The sequence below is a fragment of the Pseudoliparis swirei genome, chromosome 16 (assembly GCF_029220125.1).
Source record: "Pseudoliparis swirei isolate HS2019 ecotype Mariana Trench chromosome 16, NWPU_hadal_v1, whole genome shotgun sequence".
Lineage (NCBI taxonomy): Eukaryota > Metazoa > Chordata > Actinopteri > Perciformes > Liparidae > Pseudoliparis > Pseudoliparis swirei.
The window spans coordinates 19,548,462-19,575,002 of record NC_079403.1 but is presented as its reverse complement, the minus strand read 5'-3'; the positions used below and the strand labels follow the sequence as shown (position 1 = coordinate 19,575,002).

Genomic DNA, 26,541 nt, shown 5'->3' with positions numbered 1-26,541 from the left:
TGAGGTGACTCTGTCTGCCTCCCGGACTGAAGGTGGAAGCTGGTTCCATAAAAGAGGAGCTTGATAACTTGTTGTGAATTGGTTTTCCTCTGTCTTGAATTTCTTATACAAACAAATGAGCCACGGTCACTAGCATCAAGGTCAAAAACACCACTGGAGGGAGAGGGTCTGCTGCATAATAATAAATAAATATAGCTGAATTTGGAGGGATTGTTCAAGATGGAGTGAGTTTGAGAAGTTAAAGTAAGGATTGTAAAACAAATTTTATTTAGATGTCAAGGTAAACCAGTCTAAACTGAGATCACCAAGTTTAACCTCCTGATCAAGCGATGGTGCAATTAATCAACATTAATAACGGCTTCTGAAGGGGTCTGTACATACAAAATATTTGTATTCATCACATTAGTTATTGTGTCCCAGATCAATTTAAAAGGAAATAAATTCAAAATATTGAATGGAATCTGAAGTTAAGCTTAAGTACATAAAAGATGTTTTTACACACTGCCACATTTATCAGCTCTACCAGCTCAAACATTTTTTAAATCACTAAAAGAGACAGACAAGTTTCTGTTAAAACCATAACATCCGGATGCATTTGTGATAATAGGATATTAGTGATCATATTTGGTATGACTTAATAAACTAAAAAAATTCAGATTTTGGAACCCAAAGCCACTTCTATCCTTAAAAACCTGTTGATCATTTAAATTAGCTTCTAAAGCGATGAGTGAAAAATACGTATTCAGCAAATTTGATACTAAACATTATCGGTGATGTGGTTCCAGGGACTGTTTGTTCGGCTGCAATTATCATCGGGCATCTGGACGGGAATGTTGAAAATGTCTGATCTTACTTAAATAAGCTTCACAAAGATGACATAGAGATATACATTTAAAAATTTAAAAACATAAATCACAACAATAGAAAATAAATCAATTTAGACTAACAATTAAAATGGTTGGAGGTTAAAGACATACTTGATAAAGGTCTGTTTTGAGGGAGAACATCTGAGTTTTGGAGGTGAGTGAGAAGAAAGTTCCAGTCACCCCAGCTTTGGTGATTGATCCTTGTTGTGGGGTTGAGGATGTTAGCGGTTGCTGATCTGAGGGTACTTTTAGGAGTGTGCTTTTGAAGGAGTGTGGAAAGGTAGGAGGGGGAGAGATGTATAGGTGATGAGGAGACGTTTGAAATTGGTGCATTGCATGGAACATAGTGGAAGGGTGATGTGTTCTACGGAACAAGTGTGTCTAAGAGGCAAATGCAGTTGTCGAGCCTTGAGGTGATGAATGAGTAGATGAGGATTTCAGCAGGAGAAAAGGAGAGGGGTGGATGCAGACAGCCTTGTTTTTTTAATCGATGGAAAGGGCTGTTTTGACAATGTGGTTGATGTGAAATTCAAATGGAAAGGTCGAGTCAAACATTACTCCACAGTTGCGAATGTTGGAAGGGGAGACAGTGGTGCCACCGACAGGCAGGGAGAAGCTGTTATTGTGTTTGGTGTCCGATGACCTCAGATTTGATGCAGTTTATGTTGAGGAAATTGGTTCTCATTAACATTAGTTTGTCCTGAATGGTGGATAAAAAAAAAATGTAAAAAAAATATACACTTTTATTAATCCCCAAGGGGAAATTAGTTCTCTGCATTTAACCCATCCTTAGTTATTAAGGAGCAGTGGGCTGCAGTGATGCGCCCGGGAAGCAACTGGGGGTTCAGTGCCTTGCTCAAGGACACTTCGACTTGCAACTAATGGGGAGAGCGGGGATCGAACCCACAACCTTGCGGTTGCAGGATGGCCCTCTTACCCCACTGAGCTACAGCCGCCCCGATTGGGAACTGTTGGTGAAATATTAAGGAGAGCTGTATAATTGGATGTCGTCTGCATAACAGTAAAACTGGAGACCATGCTGACGAATGATGTAGTCAAGGGGGAGGATGTAAAAGATCAAGAGGATACCTTGTGAGAGGTCAAATTAGCAGTTGTTAATAAGTTATATCTGTTTGAGAGGTGAGGGCAGTGTCTCTGCTACCAAAAGAGGATTCCAGGCAGGTGAGGAAGATGGAGTGGTTGATTTTAAAGTCCAGGATTATGGATAGATGATTAGATATAGATAGATTGTCAGTTAAGCAGACACGGTCCAGTGTGTGTCTGTTTCACATATTGACGTGCATACAGTAAAATGCAGCTTTGTATGTGTTTCCAGGTATTGATGACCGCTTCATCCATGGCGTTGACCTGAAGGTGTTTAAGAAGCGCCGGCACAGCACTCGAGCTCCACACCTTCTCCTCATGCTGCTGCCTTCATACCGACTGGAGTCCCAGTCCCAGTCCCAGCACACAAGCCATCGATCCAAGAGAGCGCTGGATGCCGCCTACTGCTCCAGGTACTGATCTGGAATGTACACTCGCACATCAGAAGAGATTCTCTCTTTGAGTTTTACATGTTGATCTAAAGTCTGCTTCAGGTGTCAGGAATCCAAAGTATTCTTCGCTGTCAGGAGATGTTTTTATTTTTAGATAAGCAGCCAAATACTCCCATTTCACATCATTTGCATACAAGCTCTATGCACAGCAAAGTCCAGCGACAGTAATTATGAGCTATATTTCATGGCAATAGTTCAAATGTAATTGACAGTGGTATTTGCATTGAATTGACAGAATAATTGGCCAACAAATATAGGCTACAAGGATAAATTAATACTGGTAATTAAATAAATAAGATGTTCTCTCTCGCTATGAGCTTCAGCCTTTCTTTCTTTGGTGGACTCTTCAGGTGTCTCATCCTGGAGTGACCCTCAATCTATAATTAACTGTATCCACCAAAGTCAGGCAGGAGCTCAAACTCCAGTTTCTTCGACACATTACAATTCACTTCTTCCCTGCATTTTTTTTGTAGAAACGTTCAGGACAACTGCTGCTTACGGTCACTCTACATAGATTTTAAGAAGGACCTGGGCTGGAGGTGGATCCACGAGCCAAAGGGCTACGAGGCTAACTTCTGTGCCGGAGCCTGTCCCTATCTGTGGAGTGCAGACACCCAGCATTCCAAGGTACTGTAGACAGGGTTTCAATTTTCTGAAAGTCCTAATGTCTTCATGTAATGGCTGTAATGCTTGTGTTTTAGGTGTTAGGCCTGTACAACACCATCAACCCTGAAGCATCGGCATCGCCCTGCTGCGTCTCTCAGGACTTGGAGCCCCTCACCATCCTCTACTACATCGGCAAGATCCCCAAAATAGAGCAGCTCTCCAACATGAAGGTCAAGTCCTGCAAGTGCAGCTAGACTCCCTCACAAGCCAGCACAAACACACTCTCCCTCTCTTCCTCCTTCACAAACACACACACACACACATACACACTCATGGTGGATTTGTGCATACACAGTCAAACCGCAACTGTACTTTGTTGTCCATGTACTGGTACATTCACAGCAGTGTGTGTGCAGAGCAATTCAATGCATACACAGTGTGTTCATACCAGGAACTTGACTTTGATGCCAATGCTGAGTACCATAAATACAGCGCTGCATTGCAGTATTTGGTTGGTTGACACAGGATCTCACTGCCTCATTAATGTGCATGATGTGGTTGGTGTGTAATGTCTGGCTTTCCAAGCACCAGGAGTTATCCAATGTCAACATGCAGCCTTTTATACCCATTAAACCTTCTTCTCCTGGAGGAGTATCTGCCCAGTGTTAATGACATTACATTGTTCTTATGTGGCCATGCAAACCAAACCATAGGCAGCAAAACGTCAACATATGTAATTATATGCAGTTGAAAACCGTGATATGAGTTTTGAGGTGTTCATCACTGCTGTCTCTCAGTGAAATAGTTCCATGTCCGGCTCCAGGCAAAAGTTGATAAACCGGGTTAAATGGAATGGGATCCTGTTCATGAGAAACTGGTTGATACCAAGCAGCAACCGTGTGATGAATCCAGAGAAGATCATGGTTTAAGTATCTGACTGTTTTAAAATGTATTACAAAAGGAGATGTGTAGGCCGATCCGATGTGTATTTGCTTAGTACTTATTAAATTGAATGTTATAATCTATAAGATTTCAGTGCCAGTTGCTTTGAAAACACCCCTGGTTATTGTTTGATATTCCAGTGCACACATCTGCACTGCCTAGAGATTATTGACAAGCAAAAAACATTGAATGAAAACAAGAATTTATTTGTAAAATAATCCTTAGCAGTGTTAGGGTTAGGGTTAGGGTTAGTCATGCCAATTTTATTATTGTGATTCCACTGCACGGGACACATATGCATACATACACACAGGCATTTATATAAACACACACACAAACACACACATCCTTATCCATAAATAAATACATATATACACACACACACATACATACAAACACATACATAATTATGGCTACAAATATATACACACAGGCATAGGCGTACAGTGACAGACATGTTTTTTGTACAGGTACGACCCTTTTTGCAGTTTAAAGGCCCTGTCAACACGAATCACCTCACACGATTATCACATGACTCACAATAGTAAGGCAAACACTGGAAGTATAAGTGATAATTGTCGATATATGAAATAAATCCTGAAAATAACACCACCCACCACTTTACTGCACCCCCCAACCTCACCACAGGAAAACCATGTCCTTATTTTTGTGTTTGTATTTGTTGGGTACCTTTTTTAGTTTAGTTAAATCTATTACTTTTTTTTTATTAGATACAAATGATGAATACATAAGCCACCACAACAGAAAAACATCACATAGGAGCTCCTTAAAGGATAATTTCAGTTTATTACAATAATGGTCTTATTTTTGTAGCTGGCCATCATCTCTTTAAATTCAAATCAATTCAGTTTATTTTGTATCGCCCAAAATCACAAATTACAATCTGTACACATACGACATCGCTGACCTTTGACCTCACATCGGATCAGGAAAAACAGAACAAAATCTTTCACAGGGGAAAAAGGGTAGGAACCTACAGGAGAGCAACAGAGGAGGATCCCTCTCCCCGGATGGACAGAAGCAATAGATGTCATTCAATATTACAAATCGGTAAAACCAGAATTTTTTAATTTGATTTATTTTTTTGCAGTGTTTTAAATAGAAGCTAATTTAGAATCACGATGTCTCATCAAGACAATGATTTACTTATTCAAGACAATTATTAACTGGTGCGATCGATGTAAAAAAAACATGCCGATTAAGAATTTGCCTAATGTTTGGCCTGTGTTCTTTTTTAGATCCGCTCATACAAACAACTTCACACTGAGCTTCCTTTGGTCCTTTGCTGCCATGAAATACTGTAAATAATATTGAATTATGTCTCTATTACTCACTCATTGTACCTGGAGAGAGAAAAAAAGCACTTAAAACATATGCAACTCAGCCGTACAACTAACTGTGTAGTTCTACTTCAGAAGAAAACATTGTGATTCTACATTTACTAGACACAGTAAAGTTTGAATTGACAGCACCTTGAAACAACGTAAAATAAATCTGAGTCCATTGTGCTGATAATGCCTCTCTGTCACTCTTCACTTGAAGTAAAGATTTAAATGCAGGGCTTTCTTGTGCAGTATTTATTGTTTTACCTTTAATTGAAGGAAAGTTATGATTTGCATTCTTCTATCGCCAATACCAACAGTAAGAGAAAGGTTGAGGAGTAAAGCAGGACAGCGTTTGCCTTGGGCCTCCAAATCACTAACTCCGCCCCTTGATAAACACTCCCAGGTGGTTGTTACTCACAGTCAGAAACATAGGTGAAATGTACTTATTGGAGGTAATTTTTTCAAATAGGCATATTCGTCGCTTGTAATAAAGTAGAGCATGGATTTAATTAGTGGAGGTATTTTCCCAGCAATAACGTTATTAGTGTTAGAAGTTAGTATCAGCTCCTACACCATGAGGAAAATCACACTGATGATTCTGCTTCCAGTTAGCCATCTGCTCCTGTAAACTCCAGATTTGTGGAGGAGTTCATTTGTAAAAGGGAACTGCAGTCAATGAGCCCTGAAGCTCAGCTGCTGCACTGAGCGATTGTGTTCTTGTTTATTCAAAGTTGATCAATATTAAACATGTCCCATGTCCAAATTGACCCACATTGAAAGATATGCAAAGGACATATATACAGACAGGCAGACGTTCCTTGCTTTATAGCTGTAGTTTACAGTCGGTGCAGCAAAAGACACTACCTGACCTTAGACTTGTGCTTGGATATATATTAAAATGGCATTAGAAGAGAGTGACAGTGGTTATAATGGATAAGAAGCCACCAACAGTTACCATGCCATACTAGTTAAATGTCTTTCTCAGGAGCTGTAGTTTTTGTACTCCGACAGATGAAAATCATAAAGGTTACTAATGGCTAGGTTTCTAGTGGTATCTCGTCATTTACGTTTGGATGTAGTTTTGTAACTGGTAAAGATTTAAAGAATCTTTCTAGAGATGGCATTGCTTTACAGAGGCTTGTGAACCAGTGGCTATAAGAAGTGACATCATCAGTTTCTTTGTTGATGTAGTATTACATTGTATGACGTTTACACAGTTCAGCTTTGACCTGCTGTACTTACTGTAGCGTACACAGTTTTCCTGTGCAATGAGGGAATATTAGTGATGTTTCAGGTGTTCGCACTTTAAGTTTGACCTCCCAAAAAAGTGTTTTGAATAGCTTTGATAAAGTGTTGGTTTGATTCCAGCCTGTCTGTTTGTCCATAAACAAAGACAACAATCCAGCCAGATTATAGTTTGACGTGGGACCGGAACGTGTCCTGGATTTGTTTGACCCCACAGCTCGGCTCTACTCACGCACAAATTACTCAGCACAACCTGTTGCACTTAGTTACTGTGAATTCTGAATTTGAACAGATCATTAGAAAAGGAATTTTAAAATCTTCCCCCACATTCAAGCTTTTGAGTAAGTCGACAAATAGAACAGACAACTGTTCATACTTACATTAAAACGTAAACCTGACCTGCATGTCTTTTGTCTGTGGGTGAAAGCACAAACTCCACGCCATGTGGAAACCAAAAGACAACTGCCAATTATAGACCCAAATTGTAATAAACCAGAATTATCCATTAATGTTAATAACACAGATTATTGCTGTCTAATCTAGAATAATTTACATGAAATCCATAAACAGAGAGTGTCCTTCATGTTCCATTGTCGGTTTGTTTACTGGCTGAACACAAAGTCACATGTCATACTCACAGCGCAGCCACAGATTCATTATTCTTAAATACAAAGCAACTGCACTGTTTGAAAATTCTGTCATTCATTATTCTTAAATACAAAGCAACTGCACTGTTTTTTTAAATTATTTTAATGTACCTTGTTTTCTTGTTAGTCAGAATTCCACCTGTTATCCAATAGTCTCGATGTTGGTCACCTGACCCACAGCCCTTTTGGCTGCTTAGTGCTACGAGAACTAAGCATCAACTTTGTCACAATAGAGCTGTTATTTTGTATGTGTATTTGTTGTTGTGATGATGATGATGTTATTGTGACCCACTTTGCTAACATTGTTGTTGTGGTGGTAAATAAATTATTTAAGTTTTCAAGGGAATTCAGTGTTGTGTTATTTCTGATATTTAATCTGCTGCAGTTTCCTGCTGTCCTCTGCGAACTTGAACACTTGCTAAGACAAAGAAGACGCTGACGTTTCCATCATTTTTGTTATGCAATTTAGCTCAAAATATGATATTTGATCGAAGGACGATACTCTTGTTAGAGACAAAACAAATGTAGATAATAATTTCCACAATAAAGGTATCAATAAAGGATACATTATTATTATGAAATTGATGATCATTGAAGATACATATTGACAGATACAGATCCCTTTTGTTTTTTGATTAAAGAAGATGTTCTATAAGACTATTTTAGTTTGTCACCATCCCAAATCATTTCAACTCCCCTGAAGTCAGTAAACCCGAAATGTCCTTTCATTTATGCTGATGATTGTTCAATAGTACTTGTTTTAGTATTTTATGGCGTTTTCAATTCATAAATATTTCTTTATTCATGAAAATTCAAATATCGCAATAAAACACAACTTGTCAGTTGTTTTAAGCCGATTGTAAACATCACAAATCAAAATTGAACAAATAATTCATCCTAATATCTATTTATGTTGCGAAAACATCTCTACAGGATTTATCTATATTTTGCAAGATTACACATTATTCAATTCAGTTTATTTGTATAGCCCAATTTCACAAATTACAAATTTGTCTCAGAGTGCTTTACAATCTGTACACATAGACATCCCTGCCCCAAAACCTCACATAGGACCAGGAAAAACTCCCAAATAACCCTTCAGGGGGGAAAAAAGGGAAGAAACCTGCAGGAGAGCAACAGAGGAGGATCCCTCTCCAGGATGGACAGATGCAATAGATGTAATGTGTACAGAAGGACAGATTTAGAGTTAAAATACATTCAATGAATATGACAGAGTGTATGAATAGTTCATAGTAGGCATATTCTACGATGGAGACCTCCACGATCCATCAGGCAGATGGCGGTGGGGAGGAGGAGTGGGCGGAGTCTCAACAGGACAGTGGCGTAGTCAGGAGCAGGAATTCCACGACCCAGACCTCGATGATCCATCAGGCAGATAGGATCTATGCCGTCTCATAGGGTCCGATGACCCCATGAGACGTGAAGTCAAGGACTCCGGGAGAAAGCAGAGTTAGTAACGTGTGATTGAGAGATGAAAATTCATCCTTAAGGAGAGAAAAAGAGGAGATAGGTACTCAGTGCATCCTAAAACGTCCCCGGCAGCTATAAGCCTATAGCAGCATATCAAGGGGCTGGACCAGGGCAAACCTGATTCAGCCCTAACTATAAGCTCTGTCAAAGAGGAAAGTCTTAAGTCTACTCTTAAACGAGGTGACTGTGTCTGCCTCCCGGACTGAAATTGGAAGCTGGTTCCATAAAAGAGGAGCTTGATAACTAAAGGCTTTGGCTCCCATTCTACTTTTTAAGACTCTAGGAACTACAAGTAGTCCCGCATTTAGTGAGCGCAGCTCTCTAGTGGGGCAATATGGTACTACAAGCTCCTTAAGATATGATGGTGCATCACCAATCAAGGCTTTGTACGTTAAGAGAAGAATTTTAAAAGTGATTCTTGATTTTACTGGGAGCCAGTGCAGAGCAGCTAGTGCAGGAGTGATGTGATCTCTTTTCTTAGTTTTAGTGAGAACACGAGCTGCAGCATTCTGGATCAACTGGAGGGACCTAAGAGATTTATTAGAGCAGCCTGATAATAAGGAGTTGCAGTAATCCAGTCTCAAGTAACGAACGTGAACCAATTTTTCTGCATCTTTTGAGACAAGATGTGCCTGATTTTTGAAATATTACGTAGATGAAAGAATGCAGTCCTTGAGATTTGCTTTACGTGGGAGTTAAAGGACAAGTCCCGATCAAAGATAACGCCAAGATTCTTTACAGTGGTGTTGGATGCTAGGGCAATGCCGTCTACAGAAACCACATCACCAGATAATTGATATCTGAGGTGCTCAGGGCCGATTAAAATTACTTCGGTTTTGTCTGAGTTTAACATCAAGAAGTTGCAGGTCATCCATGTTTTTATGTCTTTAAGACATGCTTGAATTTTACCGAGTTGGTTGCTCTCCTCTGGTTTTATCGATAAATATAGTTGAGTATCATCTGCATAACAATGAAAGTTTATGGAGTGTTTCCTGATAATATTGCCCAAAGGAAGCATGTATAAGGTAAATAAAATTGGTCCAAGCACAGAACCTTGTGGAACTCCGTGATTAACGTTGGTGGTCATCGTTTACAAATACAAACTGAGATCGATCTGATAAATAGGATTTAAACCAAATTAGTGCCGTGCCTGAAATGCCAATCGACTGCTCCAGTCTCTGTAACAGGATGTCATGGTCAATGGTGTCGAATGCAGCACTAAGGTCTAACAAGACCAGGACAGAGAGGAGTCCTTTATCTGCTGCCATTAAGAGGTCATTTGTAATTTTCACCAGTGCTGTCTCGGTGCTGTGGTGTTTTCTAAATCCTGATTGAAATTTCTCAAATAAACTATTATGATGTAGAAAGTCGCACAACTGATTTGCGACCACTTTCTCAAGGATCTTGGAGAGGAAAGGGAGGTTAGAGATCGGTCTCTAGCCAACACCTCTGGATCCAGAGTGGGCTTCTTCAGGAGAGGTTTAATAACAGCCACTTTGAAGGAGTGTGGTACGTGGCCTGTTAGCAGAGACACATTGATAATATCTAATAGAGAGCCGCCAATTAAAGGCAAAACGTCTTTAAGCAGCCTCGTCGGGATGGGGTCCAAGAGACAGGTAGACGTGTTCGAAGTAGAAACCGTTGAAGATAATTGGTCACGGTTGATGGGAGAAAAGCCATCCAAATATACACCAGGGCATACAGCGGTTTCCAAGGCCATTCCACTTGAGGACAGATTGGCACTGGTTATGGGCAAGAGAATATTAATCTTGTCCCTAATAGTTAAAATCTTTTCATTAAAGAAGTTCATAAAGTCATTACCACTGAGGTTTATAGGAATGCTCGGCCACACAGAGCTGTGACTCTCTGTCAGCCTGGCTACAGTGCTGAAGAGAAACCTGGGGTTGTTTTATTTTTTCTATTACTGATGAGTAATAGGCTGCTCTGGCATTACGGAGGGCCTTCTTATATGTTTTAAGACTATCTCGCCAAACTAAGCGGGATTCTTCGAGATTAGTTGAACGCCATATGCTTCAAGCTTTCGTGACGCTTGCTTCAGTTTGCGGGTCTGAGGGTTATACCAGGAGCAAACCTCCTCTTCCTCACTGTCTTCTTCTTCAGAGGGCTATCGAGTCCAGTGTCATTCTCAGAGAGCCTGTGGCACTGTCAACAAGATGATCAATCTGGGACGGACTAAAGTTAGACCAGGAGTCCTCTGTTATATTGAGACGTGGTATCGAATCAAATACAGAAGTAATCGCTTCTTTAAATTTAGCTACAGCACTGTCAGTTAGACATCTGGTGTAGAAACTTTTGACTAACGGAGTACACTCCGGTAGTATAAATTCAAAAGTTATGAGGTTGTGGTCTGACAGAAGAGGATTCTGTGGGAAGACCTTCAGATGCTCAATGTCAACGCCATAAGTAAGAACAAGATCAAGCGTGTGGCCAAAGCTGTGAGTGGGTTTCTGTACTCTCTGACAGAAGCCAATCGAGTCCAACAAGGAGATGAATGCAGCACTAAGGCAATCATTATCAACATCCACATGGATATTAAAATCTCCAACAATAATAACTTTATCAGTTTTAAGAACCAAACTTGATATAAATTCTGAGAATTCAGATATAAACTCTGAATATGGACCTGGTGGCGTACAGAATCACAAATAGAATTGGCTGTAGTGTTTTCCAGGTTGGATGTGAAAGACTAAGAACAAGGCTTTCAAATGAGGTGTAGTGTAATTTTGGTTGAGGATTAATTAATAGGCTCGATTCAAAGATGGCTGCTACTCCACCTCCTCGACCGGTGCCTCGAGGAATGTGAGTATTAATATGACTTGGAGGAGTCGATTCATTTAGGCAGACATATTCTTCATGGCTCAGCCAGGTTTCAGTTAGGCAACATAAATCAATGTGATTATCTGATATTAAATCATTTCGTAACACAGCTTTAGATGACAGAGATCGAATATTTAGGAGACCACATTTAATAGACCTGTTTTGTTGCACTGCTGAAATAATGGTGTTAACTTGTATAAGGTTATTGTGTACGACTCCTCTTCTGCTTACTTTTGATTTATTTAATTGAAGTGGCCGTGGGACAGACACAGTCTCTACTCTAGAGTCATGGGTGGGTAACTGCTCGAATGGAAGAGCAGAGAAGGGTGTTAAACTACAACTCTGCTCCCGGTTCCTGATCTGAACCATGGGTTGTCATGGATTAAATCCGGTGATCAACTTGGTCATATTCGCAGAAATGAGACGTGCTCCGTCCAACGTGGGATGAATGCCGTCTCTCCTCATCAGATCAGGCTTTCCCCAGAAAGTCTTCCAGTTGTCTACGTAGCCCACATTATTCGCTGGGCACCACCTCGACAGCCAGCGGTTGAAAGACGACATTTGGCTATACAATTCGTCTGTCTGCAAATTTGGGAGAGGGCCAGAGAAAATTACGGTGTCCGACAGCGTCTTGGCATAAGCACACACCGATTCCACATTAATTTTAGTGACTTCCGACCGACGGGTTCGGGCGTCATTACCACCGGCGTGTATTACAATCTGACTGTATCTCCGCTTATCCTTAGCCAGCAGCTTCAAACAAGACTCCACGTCGCCCGCTCTGGCCCCCGGGAGGCACACGACTGTGGTCCGCGGCTTCGCTATTTTCACGTTCCTGACTATAGAGCTCCCGATAACCAGGGTGTGTTCCTCAGCGGGTGTGTCGCTGAGCAGGGAAAACTGGTTCGAAACGTGAAGTGGTTGGTGCACAGCGGGCTTCTGTGTAGACTTACTACTCCTGCGAACAGTTACCCAACCACCCGGCTGCACGGTTACCGCCGGGGAACAGCTAACAGCTGACTGTAGCTCCGCGCCGGCTACGGGAGAGGGCGGGCTAACTAGCATAGCTGTCTGAGCTTCGATAGCGCGGAGCCGTGCATCTAACCCACTTAGACCTGCCTCCAACCTAGCAAATAAACTACACTTGTTGCATGTATCGTTATCATTAAGGGAGGCAGGGGGATAACTATACATGAGACACACTGAGCAAGAGGGAGCGGGAGGGAGAGAAGAAGAAGTCATGCTCGCTGCTGAGCTGGCAACCAGAGCTTACCGGAAGAGTGAGATGATGCGTTCAGGAGCAGATAACATCATAACTTACATCAATACTCACGTTTACTGAACAGAGCCTGAAAGCATCCTAATGCCTCTTACTGAACGGAACCTTCGTTAGAGGCCGTTCGTGGTGCTGCTAACGTTACTCGCTCACTTCCTGTCAATCTTATTACAGATTGGTTGTTTACCATATAACATTATCAGAGAACGGCAATTAGAAAGCATTATTGTTAAAGTTCTGATTGCATATTTTACCGAATATTTATTTCACACTGATGGTTAACGTTAAACTGTATAATTAGTCCGCGGTTAGCATGCCTGCCAAACGGCGAGAAGGGATACGCCCAGATCACAAATCAATAATGATCCGTAAAACTACTATTGAACAATCATCAGCATAAACAAAAGGACACACGTCCTGCTGTTTCTTCATCAGAAAGGAGTTGCATGTTCCTGTCTTGAGACTGAAGTACAGCTCGTATAAGTCTGCGCCTCATGATGTAGGTTCAAAGGAAAGGTGGAAAGGTAAAAGTTAGGGTGGAGAGTATGTTTGACTTTCTTACAGGTAATCGGAGTTAATTATCCAAATTACTTTAGTCTTTATTTACCAGTAACAATAACACTTTTACTGAGCCTAACCCGCATATTTTATATAACATGCGGTTAGGCTCAGTAAAAGTGTTATTATTTTTAGTGTCAGCATCTTGAATTAATGAGAACAATTGTGCTTATAAATATATATATATATATATAAACATATATGTATGTATATATATGTATATATATATGTATATATACACATATATATATATACACATTAATCCAAGATGCTGACAGTAAAAAAGAGGGCTGGGTAGAGTACAGAGAAATGGAGTGAGAGCAGCATTAGGGGAGTGTGGGAGGTTTGTGTTAGCTCTGGAATGAGGCTCTGTAAGAGGGATTAGGTCTGCATGGCGGACCAGTGATAAATAAAGGCTGCGAGGAGAGCCTGGCACTGGCTCCAAGTCGTAACCTGGACCTCCACCAATTACATATCAGATGGAAACTATTGCACTGTGTCATCATCTGGGTCATTGGTGATCATGTTGAGCAGAGCAGAACTGCACAATCCCACGCACGCACGCATACACACACACACACCTGGATTACTGTGTTATACCTCAGTCTTTTACCATTCAGTCAACATAAGCAGATGTTTGAATAACTTGGGTGTATGGTTCAGTGATTTCTACTTCTATTAATGAACACATACAACTTTGAGTGTTCCTACCGGAAGATGTTTCAGTATAAACGCAAATATTCTCAGTAGTAAGATGTATTATTGAGCTTTATTTGAGAGATTTCACTTCTCTCAATTCGGCATTTGAAATTCATCCAAGTTATGAATTCTCTCATTTCTGTATTTCTGAGTTCCATAATCTCGCTGAACCGCTCTCTAGCTAGAGTATATCCGTCTTGAAGCGCAGGGCAGCCGACCCGATGGCAGTATTATTGGTATTGCACGTGGTTGTTGACATGAAAAGTGAAAGAATTAGTTCTGGAACAAATTAATGAAGAGCTAGAGAGTTGCATCTCCACACTGGCCCATCATGGCATGAGGAGGCTGTGAATGTCTGATTGTCGCTTTGAGAAACTACAAAACAATTATTGTAGTGTATCAAACTGGAGGTCCCGTGCTCGAGAAAAAATGAGAATCTGAATCCGATAGATACGGTTAACAATATTTAATGGCAAGAAGTCTAAGCAGTAAATTGAAGCTACGATCGTCGGGCCGACCGGAATATTACGCCACAGACTAAGAGCAAAGTAGCTGATAGGCAACTGTCTTGTAACCTTCCGACCGTCTAGAGAACAAACTCACCCTTTCCACCCGTATTTATTAGTAACGGCATCCACACATCTTAATCCTAAAAGTTAGTTCCATTGGTCAGTTCAGCATGCTACACTCTAGTTGGCTTACGGCCAGGTCATAAACAGGTAATAAAACAGGTCATAAAATAGCCGGGTCAAACGTCATGATCCCGCGACCAATATTACTTCCGGTCACCTATGTGATGAAAGTTCCCTTTCACAATAAAAGTCCCACATGTCACTCTCCTGATTCAAGCAACGTCACGGACTTCAACCGACTTCCAACTCATGTGTCAACATTGAAACAATAAACTAACTTTCATTCTCATTCGGCATACATATAATCATAAACACATAAACAATTATAAACATTACTTCTGCCATTGACATATACATAGAGATAGAGTAGACATTACCCCTATGCTTCATAACACATCAACAACAATATCAATATTCTCCCTAATATTTCCGATGATAATATCTTGCTATATGTATTAATTTAAAGCACAAATGTTCCCTATGTACATGTGCAAAGTCAAAATGACCTATTACAACTTAACACAACTAAAAAAAGTAGCATAAAGCCTTTTGCGTCTCAAGAAGGAGCTGTGTTGAGAAGTCCAATAATGTTATGGGAGTACAAGCTGGAGTACTTTTAACCTTTTCTGCAGGCGGAGCCAATCAGTCAGACAGTAAAATCTAGCCATTACGTAAGGCACACACACGTCTTTTGACACTACGGTGTAAAAGCCATTTAACTAACTCAGCAAAGACACAAGTGTAACTATGTAAATTAAGTCAGTGCCAGTCATTTACCAATGAAGTGTTGAAGTAAAGCAATGCAAGGAAAGTTTATTTCGAACCATAATGCAAAAGAAAACAAGAATTAAAAACATAAAACCTTAAAAAGTCAAAAATCTATAAACGGTTTCAATGCAGTTAAGAAATAAAATGCAGTAGTGAGATGCATACATTGATTAATATCCTTGAATCTGGTTTAATTAAAGGAAACAGCCAACAGAAAGTCTTTAAAGGAGGTGAGGTTCTCAGCAGACCTGCAGCTTTCAGGGACCTTGTACCAGATATGTGGAGCAAAAGAACTGAAGGTTGCCAGTGCAAAGAATCCATAACTGGAGTGATGTGATCCACTTTCTTGGTCTTAGTGAGGACTCAAGCTGCAGCGTTCTGACTTACTTTTTACAGAGACCTGTGAACACACCATTGCATTAGTCGATAAATGCATGGACAAGTTTCTCCAAATCCTGTTATAACATACATCTTCAATTTTTTAAAATATATTCTTCAGGTGATAGGCTGATTTTGTAATTTTCTTGATATGGCTGTTCAGGTTGAGGTCTGAATCCATAACTCCACCTGGATTTCTGGCTTGGTTTGTGGTTTTTAACATCAGCGATTGAAGCGGAGCACTGACTTTCAATCATTCGTCCTTGGGACCGAAAATAAATACTTCTGGTACATCCTGTCAGGATGGCTGTTGTCAGAGAGAGATGGGACCCAAATGCCAACAACGGTCAACAGACGATGTCATCTTTTTTTAACTCAAAACAGGTCAACCACAATAACTAAACAGTCCAAACCCACACTGGGGAATGAGACAACAGGGTTTAAATACACAGGGAAGGTGCAGGTGATTGGACACCGGGGAACGAGACACAGGTGGAAACATTGAGGGCGGGACTAGCAATCACGCAGGAGGAAACAATCAGGAACAGGGCAGACAATCACAGGGACAGGAAATGCAGGTAAACAGATGACACGAGAGACAGGGACTTCAAACTAAGACACAAAACAAGACACCACAAACTCTGGATCAAGAGACATCCAGTGTATGGGAGCCAGACTGTGTATGGGATTATAGTCCCCTGGTGATATAGTTATGTAGAGTTGTGTATCGTCTGCATAATTATGATAAAACACTTTGTTGTTTTTCAGAATCTGAGCCAGTGGAACTCAGTTGAACAGAAGAGGCCCCCAGTATTGAACCTTGGGAAACAACACATGTCATCCTAGTCAGCTCTGATATGTTATTAGCTTCAGACACAAAGTGTTGTCGGTCATTCAAGTGGGATTCAAAACCAGAGAGTCCTACCCAGACTTTTAGTCTGTCTCTCTCTTAGTATGTCATGGTCGACCATGTCTAATTCAGTGTCAGTAACACGAGCAGTGTCAGTATTGTGGTGCTGACGAAAGCCAAACTGGAAGACATCAAAACAGTTATTTTTAGCCAAGAAATTGTTCAGCTGTTGAAAAAATACTTTTTCCATAATTTGGAATAATAAATATGGGAGGTTTGACATTGGCCTATAATGTTTCATTATTTCGAGGTCTATGCTAGCCTTCTTTAGGAGTGGTTTAATAAGTGCAGTTGTTAGGATATTTGGGAAGACACCTAACAACTAATGAAGTGTTTACAATTTGTAAAAGATCAGTGGTCATGCAGTTTGAAATATTTTTGAAAAGGTGTGTTGGTAGAATATCCAAGCAGCAGAAGGATGTTTTCAGTAACAAGATGGATTTGATTTGTGTTGATAAATAATTGGTTCCTGTGACATTTGAGGTTTATATCCTCAGTGTCCATATCTGCTTTTGCGGAGCAGCTTGTAGCATAGCTGTTCCACAAAAGTGTAGGGTTGTTGAAGCGTACTAACATTGGGCAAAGATACACTTCCTCAATTTATTATTGCATCACTTATGCCCACCAAAAACAAATTTGTTGTGAATCTCAGCTGTGTTCAAAAACATTCAAATTGAGCTCTGTTAAGAAGACTGGATCTAATCATCACGCCTAACCAGTTGTGTTCGTCTTGAATATTGAATCAAATCAGATTCAGATTATGGTGAAACATTGATTCAGTATCTGTCTTGCACATATAACCACCACAGTGTGAACCGAGACAGAGATTCAACTCAATTCAGTTCATTTTGTCTAGCCTAAAACCACAAATTACTAATTTGCCTCAGAGGGCTTTACAATCTGTACATATACGACATTCCCTCACATCGGATCAGGTAAAACTCCCAAAAAAAACTTTCACGAGGAAAAATGGGAAGAAACCATCGGGAGAGCAATAGAGGAGGATCTCTTTCCCCAGATAGACAGAAGCAATAGATGTCATGTGTACAGAATGAACAGCGTTTTAGAGTGACAACCCATTCAATGAATATGCCATAAATGTATGAATAATGAGAAGGCATGATAAAGTCCTGCTGAATGCTGCACACAGCCGGTGAAAATCTCCTGTCCTCAGCCATACAGCATGCGGTGCAAATCTTTAGCCGAGGACGGCGCAGATTTGCAGGGTTAAAGTGTATGCTGTCTCTAGGGAGAAAAGCGATGTGGAGATTTTGGTTACTCAGCTGCAGCTGGCGGCACACAATAACACAAAATCAGAGAGAGGTACTCAAACTGTGACATCAGCAGCCAGCAATGCACTGGCTCCCATCAGCTGAGAGGCTAGGCTACTGACAGAAAGGACATTCTACAGTCTAACCTTGCATAGTGTGTGTTTGGGTGCTCGCTGCCAAGGCATTCCATTGACAGCAATTTGACCGAATTTGATACCATCTCAGTCCGTTTCACTGTGCCTGCCCGCCCCACTTCTGACTCCCCTCTGCCTGCGTCTCATGTGGTGGCAGTAATAGCCCAGAAGACAGAGTGTTGTATTGCGTCTGTAATTACACAGGAAGGCCAGCTCTCTTTAAACTCTGGATTAGCGACTCTCTTTGTGTTTCACTCAGAGAGGGGGGGGGCACAAAGGCAGCCAGAAGTATCGCTCATAAGCTCAGAACAAAGTGATTTTTTTCCCCCTTCTCTTTCTTTCCTTTCTGCTGCTTTCCTGTAAAGTTTGACAGGCGTCTTGGAGATATCACGATTGAAAAAGAGACAGGAAGGGAGCCCTGGAGCCAGGGACATTCAATCCCTCCAGCACCAGTCTGCCTGCCTGTCTGTCTGATGTTTAAGTCAAGTTCACTTTATTATTTGAGCCTTAAACACAACACACTTGGAGATAAAGTGCTCTCAAAGGTTCAAAGAAAAGAGAAGAAAACAGGAAAATAAGAAACTACTATAACATATGTACTAAAGCAAATGTATCACATGGCCAGTAGATGTAGTCCCCTAGCTATTTAACCACCAGTAGCACAGAATCCGAATATGGTCTAATGGGTGGAAACCTAGATGTGATGTCCCAAAACATATTTCTCATTAAAATAGTTCTTTTATCCATTTATAACATTGTTGGACTCAAGATGTAAAGTTAACAATTATAGAGATCTTGTTTTAATTGTCAAAACTAACAGATTTATATTGGGAAATGCAAGCCAAAAGTAAAAATAATAAAATAATAATAATAAAGAATGCACTGCATGCTTTTACAAAATATATATTTTTAATCTTATGAGGAATTACATGCAGCCATTATTTCACTGTCAGGCCAGACGAGAATCACTAAACGTGAACACCATTTTTTTGATGAGAAAACTCCAAATGACACCTTAAAATCTTCAAAAAGAAACAATAATTGTCAAAAACGTGTCCAAGACACACTCAAGTGGGGTGGAATATATTGAGATATGAAGTTTTCATGGGAAAAAAGCAGTTTAAATGTACAAATAAATATTTAATTTATTGTGGCTCGTACTCTTAACTTATATATAAGTAGAATGTGTTCCCAACTGTTTCGTTTTGTGACCATTTTAAAATTATACATTGTCTTGTGGGCAGCTTTACAGTGATGTACAGTTATCTTTGGGATTTAGGATCAAGCTCCATTGTTGTTCACAAACTATTGCAAATTATAGTGGGTAACAGGCTTCTTCACCAACACATACACTAGTATACTGCAAACTTTAAAACAAGTTATTTTATTTTAACTAGAATAGATGAACATGGGACAGATTGGTGCAAATCCTTACAGGACGCTCTTCAGTTTCCCGGGAAGTTAGTCCAGAGCCTTCTGGTGGAGCTGGGTTGGGGGTGGGGGGGGGGGGGGTGCCAGCAACATAGAGCATGAGACAATGCTTATGCTCAAGCTAATCCTAATCAAGAAAGAAGGAGTAAAAGGAATGGGCACATTTTGTAATTTCTGTATTGACAAAAAACATAAATGTAAGAATCTGCTTTGGCATTAGTAATCCTTTTTCTTTAAGCGTCATTTATCGATACCAGAAATAGCAAAATCACAACCATCAAATGATTGGCCGAGACACATGTAACTACTACTCAGCTTTTCAGTGTGGTGACTGGCTCAGTGACACTTGATCAAATTGTAATAACAAAATGTAGATGAATGTTAGTTAGTCCTAATTGACATGTTGATTCTGATTTGTAATGCATGTTTGCAACGTATACAAGATGTTAGGCTATTAAGTGTTTCTACCTGAGGTTAAGGTTTAACGGTATAGCTTTTATAACTTAACATATTTAAGGAAGTAAATAGTTTCACCTGCATTCATGGTGTAAACTAGATCCTGCTGATTGAAGGCTGTTTAGATGCCTTTGGCTGTTACAAGCGGGGGAGGGGGCGAAAACATCACTGTGTAGCTGTGTGCATGTTACCTTTATTCAGTTGACTTTTTTGCTTTTCGTTATTTTTGTTTATCTATATTGTTTGTACATATGTGTTGTTTGTGTGAAGCAGAGCTATTTATGTAAATAAATATCTTCAGTTTTCTGTCCAAAGTAAAAATGAGAATAAAAGCAGTAAAAGTCCACAAACATGGGTCCTCGGGTGGGTAAACACGTCGATAATTAATTCCCATTAAATTTGACAAAGATATAATATATCGTTACCAGCCAAGCCTTGCCCTTCTATAAATATATCCTTGTGTATGACCTATATATGTAACATAGCCAAGGCAGTTTGTTATAGGAAGTGAGTCTCAAGGTGTAAGTACAAGTAACAGTCCGTTACCGTAGCAATAGTAAAGCCGCTAGGCCTGGTTAAATTCCAATAACTACAAAAATCGTGATAACCCAAAAGAGAAATAAAGTGCCTGCCCATTCTATACCATTCACACAGAGTTGGTCTGGACTATTCGAGGAGCTGTAGCTCAGAGGAAGAACGGGTGTTCTTCCAATTGGAAAGTCTAGTCTGCATGTTGACATGTCCTCTGGCACTGAAGACACTGAACCATTAGTTCAGGATTGCTGGGGCATCAGTGTATGATGTGTGAATTTGAATTAGCTTAGGTCCTGATGGGCAGGCGCCACCTTGTATGGCAACCTCAACAAGGTATACTGACACAAATACGTCCCATGCTCGATAGGTCAAGAGACCGGGATTTTCTATTGTCACAGTGCCATGGTTGACCAGAGCTCATTGGTAGTTAGGCGGACTGGCAGCACAATATCCATCTGTCCTAATACATTTATGGTTGCAAATGACTAAAAGTGTGTTTAGACAGAAATGTATAAAAAATGTAAGAACCAGCATGCTAAATCAATAGAAAGACACAAATGGGCACAATTAAACACAACTTAGCTTGAGGGGCTGCAAACTGAGAAAAAAATTCAATAAATACTATTCACCGTTTGGTTGTACTTAGCTCCACCCTCTTTTCCGTAATTACTGGTTGCAAGAAATCAAAATGGCCCTACTTAGTCGTCAAGATGTCGACCATTAGTTTGTGGACTCTCCATAAACTAATGTGTGACATTACGATGACTGTCCATATCGTGTCAACCTTGGTGAATACATTTGTGCTTATCCTGGTCCTTCTATCACTAAGATCTCCAAATTAAATGTCAGTGCTTTTTTTTACTGATTGTTACTGCCAGCGACAATATCTCCTGTCATCAAGAAATCATCTGTATGTGCCTTGAAATGTAAAGATGGGCACTATAGTGAGGTTGTGGTTTAGGAGATAGTTGGAATGTGCTTCAAACACAAGGCTATTCAATCCTCAGATCCACGTGTCCTTGATGTCATGGATGAGGATTTTTTTACAGTATAACATTACATGTTATGGTGTAGATTTGACAGTTTTTTGGCTGAGTGGGAAATTCAGCCTGTGTAAGGGAACAAACTCGCTGCATCCTGGTACAGGGTTGGGCACAGCAGGAGAGATCAGCTTTCTCAGTCAATATAGCAAAGACTGAATCATTTAATTCTACGTTTCCCATCAACACTGATTGGACATCCACAGGTTGTACATTTTCCCTTTAAAGTTAGCGGCCCTTCACCTCTTGGGGAGATGAACAGAGGTCTCCTGTGTTAAAGTCGGATATGTTGTTGACCCAGCCAGACATCCACCCTACAGGGTCAACTGACTTCCACCCTACATAGAGTCAGCTGACTTCAACCCGACACAGAGTCAGCTGACTTCAACCCTACATAGAGTCAGCTGACTTCAACCCGACACAGAGTCACCTGACTTCAACCCTACACAGAGTCACCTGACTTTCACTATTATTTTTGATGCACAAGAGTCATAAGCACAACGACCACTAGGGGGCGCTGTCATTTAAGCGTAAACTGATCTTGTTTTGGGGCATGTGCGAAAAGAACTGATTCTGTTGTTTTTCTTGGAAAAGAAAGACAAACAGACAAGAAGAAAAAGTAGGGAGATTAGAAGAATATAATGAGACACACACAAACTATCCAAACAATCACCAAACACCCTTTTAAGTTTCCGTGCATATGCAGTATCTCTCTCCTTATCCACAGACCCTTAGGTCATTGACAGTTGCAACGTTGTTAGCTGCCGTTTATTTATTGTTGAAGTGAGTTACGATTGTGAGAAGTGAATCACAGTTGTTGAGTGTACAGTGGGTTCTGCTATAGAGTTTAGATTTATTTTCCCCCACGATGAGCCACAGAGTAACATGGAGGCCGATGTGGATGTGGTGGATGTTGGCCGATGGGGGATAGATTTAGCCGGAGGCTGAATATAATACATAGTATGTTTGTGTGGAGTGTGTCTGTAGTGAGGTCAGGGGTGAGAACATGCAGATTGAGTAACCACTATTCCATGCTGGATCAGTGAGCCTGCAACATTAGAGCTGTGCGTGTAAAATCCCACTTAAGATAATAACCAATAATAATTCAAATGAAATCTGGGCTGAAACAGAGCTGTAGATTCCCATTGGTAAAGTGAGGTGTACAGGGAGAGAGGAATATAATGTTATGGCACTTGTACTATTACCTCTGATAATACCGATCTGGTATTGTCATTATGGGGATCCAGCCAACTCATCCACAGCCAACCACTGTGTGCTTTTAACTCTTAGTTTGCAGCAAGCTGCACTGAACAACACTCAAATGAGGAACACATTTTCATTCTGCGGTCAGACCACATCAATACACAGGTTCAGCTGGGTGTCTGCACGTGGAGCACACACACACACACACCACGCACACACACACACAGATTCCTCATCAGCAGGATAGAAGTTCCACACTGGGGAGGTAACTTCTAAGTTAGCTATTAAGGTGCAGAAATCTGTGAGCATTTATATGCAATTTGTGCATGCTCATTAAATACAATTCTACAACACATAACAACTCGTGCATGTACCAACATAATCTGAGCTCAATGTTGCACTCAATAGATTTCATGAGTTTAAACCATATCTTATCGTCTCTTCATTCAGCCAATTGGACCGTCTTAGGTGACATCATGTGACCAAAGTTGTGGAATGAATACTGGACCCAGAAAACATCAACTGTGTGTGAACATTAGACCGGAGGTCAAAGGTCATTTCACTGAGCAAGACTGTGTTACTTTAAAGAGGAGAAATAAGACAATGTTCCTCTCCCACGTGAAAAGTTGTTTTCATAAGCAATGAAACAGTTGTGTTGAGTTCAACACACTTAGTCTTGTTAGTATGGTAGGTTATGTTTGCTAATGTTTCGCAAACTTTAGATTTCATTACTCAGAGACTTTTGACTCATTTGACTTCTTATCAAAATAATTTGTTCATCTTCTGTATTGATGATCACACTTGGAGAGTGTCCATACTTTGAAGTGCTCCATAACTCCTCTTTGCAATTCAGGCAAAATGAAATAATCGGATTCTGATATTACAGTCCCGCGAAAGGTAGTTCAATTTAAAAGCTTTGCTTCTCATTTTGTTTATTGGTTGCTGTTGGGATGTTGGGAAAGAGAATGTCAACAAATTTAACAAAAATGTTTTAAAGATTACCAACTCTAGCTTTAAGCTTCACGAATGCAAATGAGTGGCGCTAGGAGTGTAGTTCTTAGCAGAGGAGAGAGAGCGAAGTGTGTGAAGCAGCAGTCAATGTAAGTGACAAGAGCTGTGGAAAGACATTGTGTTGGGGAATATGACGAGTGAATGGAAACTCCACGAAGCCTCCGTCTCTACAGCTCACATGCTTCTACTTCACCAACACACACAGGACAGCACTGCTCTGTTACACTCCACTCGGCTGGGTCTCCCTTCTTCTAGATGGATAGAAGTGTGGACCCATATCCCTACGAATTTACATCTCCGCCATAAAAGAAAATTCTGGAGGCGTTTCTGAATTCATGACATTGGTTGAATGCTTTTGGAAAAGGCTGGCTGTGAAAACGCTGGACACTAGTGCAAAATGTGTTACATCTGTGAAATATTGGTGTGGGGATCCACAGCCATTTGGAAACAATATCAGTTAAAACCCCTCACTCTTACTCCCATACAGACACACGCACATGCACACGCACACGCACAAACACACACGCATTTAGCTTCTTCCCTCTTTTCAAAGCAAATCATTTCGCCAGGGTTCCTGGATGCCTGTTCAAACATCTGGCCTGTAGTAGCTCAAAGTATTATGTTCTACTACCTAGTCACATTACAGGGCTGGGAATTTCCCAGAGTCTATGTACTTTGGGGGGGGGGGGGGGGGGGTATGGGCACATAGGGGTATATGTGCTTGCCTTACGTTTAAGGGTTGTTTGTTTTCATCTTAGCTTCAACCAGAACTATAGTTACTGTTATGTACACTAAAGTTTTTGGTATTTTTTCTAATAAGTGTAATGAGCTGAGTAGGATTTAAACATGCGTTTTAAAAGGTTTATTCAGAATTTTATTTTTACCCAATATAAACAGATAGGATGCATTTTACATGGACTTGTAGTCAACATGAATTAGTGAAGCCGGGAATCGAACAGACGATCCACTGATTGAAGAACACTATGCTCTCCCAGTCAGTCACCCCAAATATAAAATGCATACTCACTTCTACATGTTACATCAGCCAGCCCGTTCACCTCTTCCACGCAGCAAGTACAGGAGAGCAAGAGGATCCCTCACCCCAGATGGACAGACGCAATAGATGTCATGTGTACAGAAGGAAGCATTACAGACTCTGAACCCATCGAAACACAGTCAGGTTAAACAGGACACCAGCCCTCTTTCTATCAGCCCTTTAGGAGCAAACTTCCTGGAACCATGGAACCAGGAACTAAACTGAGAATTTAAAAGTCTATTTTGTTCATTTCTGATCTCAAGAACTGTGATAATTAGGCACATTAGTCCGATAATATATACAAAAAAGTAGGATAGCATTTTATGTAATTTTCTATTCGATTTACTGTACTGACGTCTTAACATACACTGTATTCAGTGAATCCTGTGGAGCTGTTATTTATTGTTCTAAGACAATGATATTCATCTAAATGAGACAGATGACAACTTCCATATTATATCTTTGTGGCTCAGCCAACTTTTATATTACTTGATCTGTGTATATTGTGCTGTATGCAGCTTTATGAAAATGTATGTGATTTTCTTACTGCCTGTGTGTGTTGTTCAGACAGGGCCATGAGAGAGGGCAGCAGTGGATTGAATAACTCCTAGCTCGCCCCTGTGAAATGGACACCTTTTTCGAATAGAGCGTTGTCTTTCAAGCTCAGTGCTGGCCTTGATTTGAGGTCAGGAAACCCAACTGTCCCTGTCCATCAGTATGACGACCCGTGCTTGGAATAAACCCAATGACCTGGGTAGAGGGTCCTGATGTATGTCGAGCAGAGTGAAGGGTGACAGTTAGGGTACTGTAGACATACACTATAAACAGTGCAAGGTAGCAGGGTATGATTAAGATCTTAATCATACTGTTGTGATGATTCACAGCAGCAAATAGTGAACAAAGACAAGTTTTGAAAGATTGTAGAAAAATCAACAGCGGTAATTTTCTTTATTTCCAAGAACGTTCAAATAATAAAATATGATTGAGTAATAATTGTAAAATAATTAGACAACCCTATTGAGCAAGTATATTCCAAAACAAAACATGTTCTCTATTCACAATACACAAAAACACACAATAAATGTCACGGCTCGGCTGTGAGCCCAGTCCTTTTGCGGTGTTTCCCCGTTTCTGTGTGACATGACTTTTCATTACCTGGCACCTGGGCTCAATAATGTATCAATTATGTGTTGTCATTTCAGTTTTCTCGTTTCAAGGAACAACCTACAGTGAGGAAGAAGCTTTAGGTCAAAGGACTATGAAAAAAGCACTTGGTGTCCCACCTCCCCCATCAGAGAGCCCCACCTTGGTGCCCCACCTCCCCATAATAGTCAGAGAGCTCAAGAAATAACAAAATGTGACAGCTGTGCTGGCAACCAAATCATTTTTAACCTGCCAGCACTCAAACTAATCTTCGATGTGTTTACAAAATAGAAGAGCTCTTTAGACATGCTCCAGCGCTACCTTATAGCAAAAACAAGCAGTAGCTGCAATGTTACTGAGAAATGAAGTTGAGCGCAATTCACAATATACATACAGAAAAATAAAAAATGTTCATGGCCCACCCCTCAATGCTAACTTTTTATTGAAATAGCTTTTTTGACTCCTCCATCTGTGCTTTTTCAAAGAAAAAAAGAAAAAGAAAATGTCAATCACTTTCAAGTAAA

The 26,541-nt window shown here is 40.4% G+C and overlaps 1 protein-coding gene across 2 annotated transcripts in view; it reads left to right on the top strand.

The window, feature by feature from the left end:
* The window catches only part of tgfb2 (transforming growth factor, beta 2), a 56,243-nt gene extending 52,546 nt beyond the window's left edge, over positions 1-3,697 (top strand). For both annotated transcript variants that reach the window (XM_056434482.1, XM_056434481.1), the window contains 3 exons: positions 2,203-2,383; positions 2,896-3,049; positions 3,124-3,697. In XM_056434482.1, the coding sequence (XP_056290457.1) occupies positions 2,203-2,383; positions 2,896-3,049; positions 3,124-3,282 (494 nt within the window). In that variant the 3' untranslated portion in view covers positions 3,283-3,697. The remainder of the gene's footprint in view (positions 1-2,202; positions 2,384-2,895; positions 3,050-3,123) is intronic.
* Positions 3,698-26,541: the final 22,844 nt, after the last annotated feature.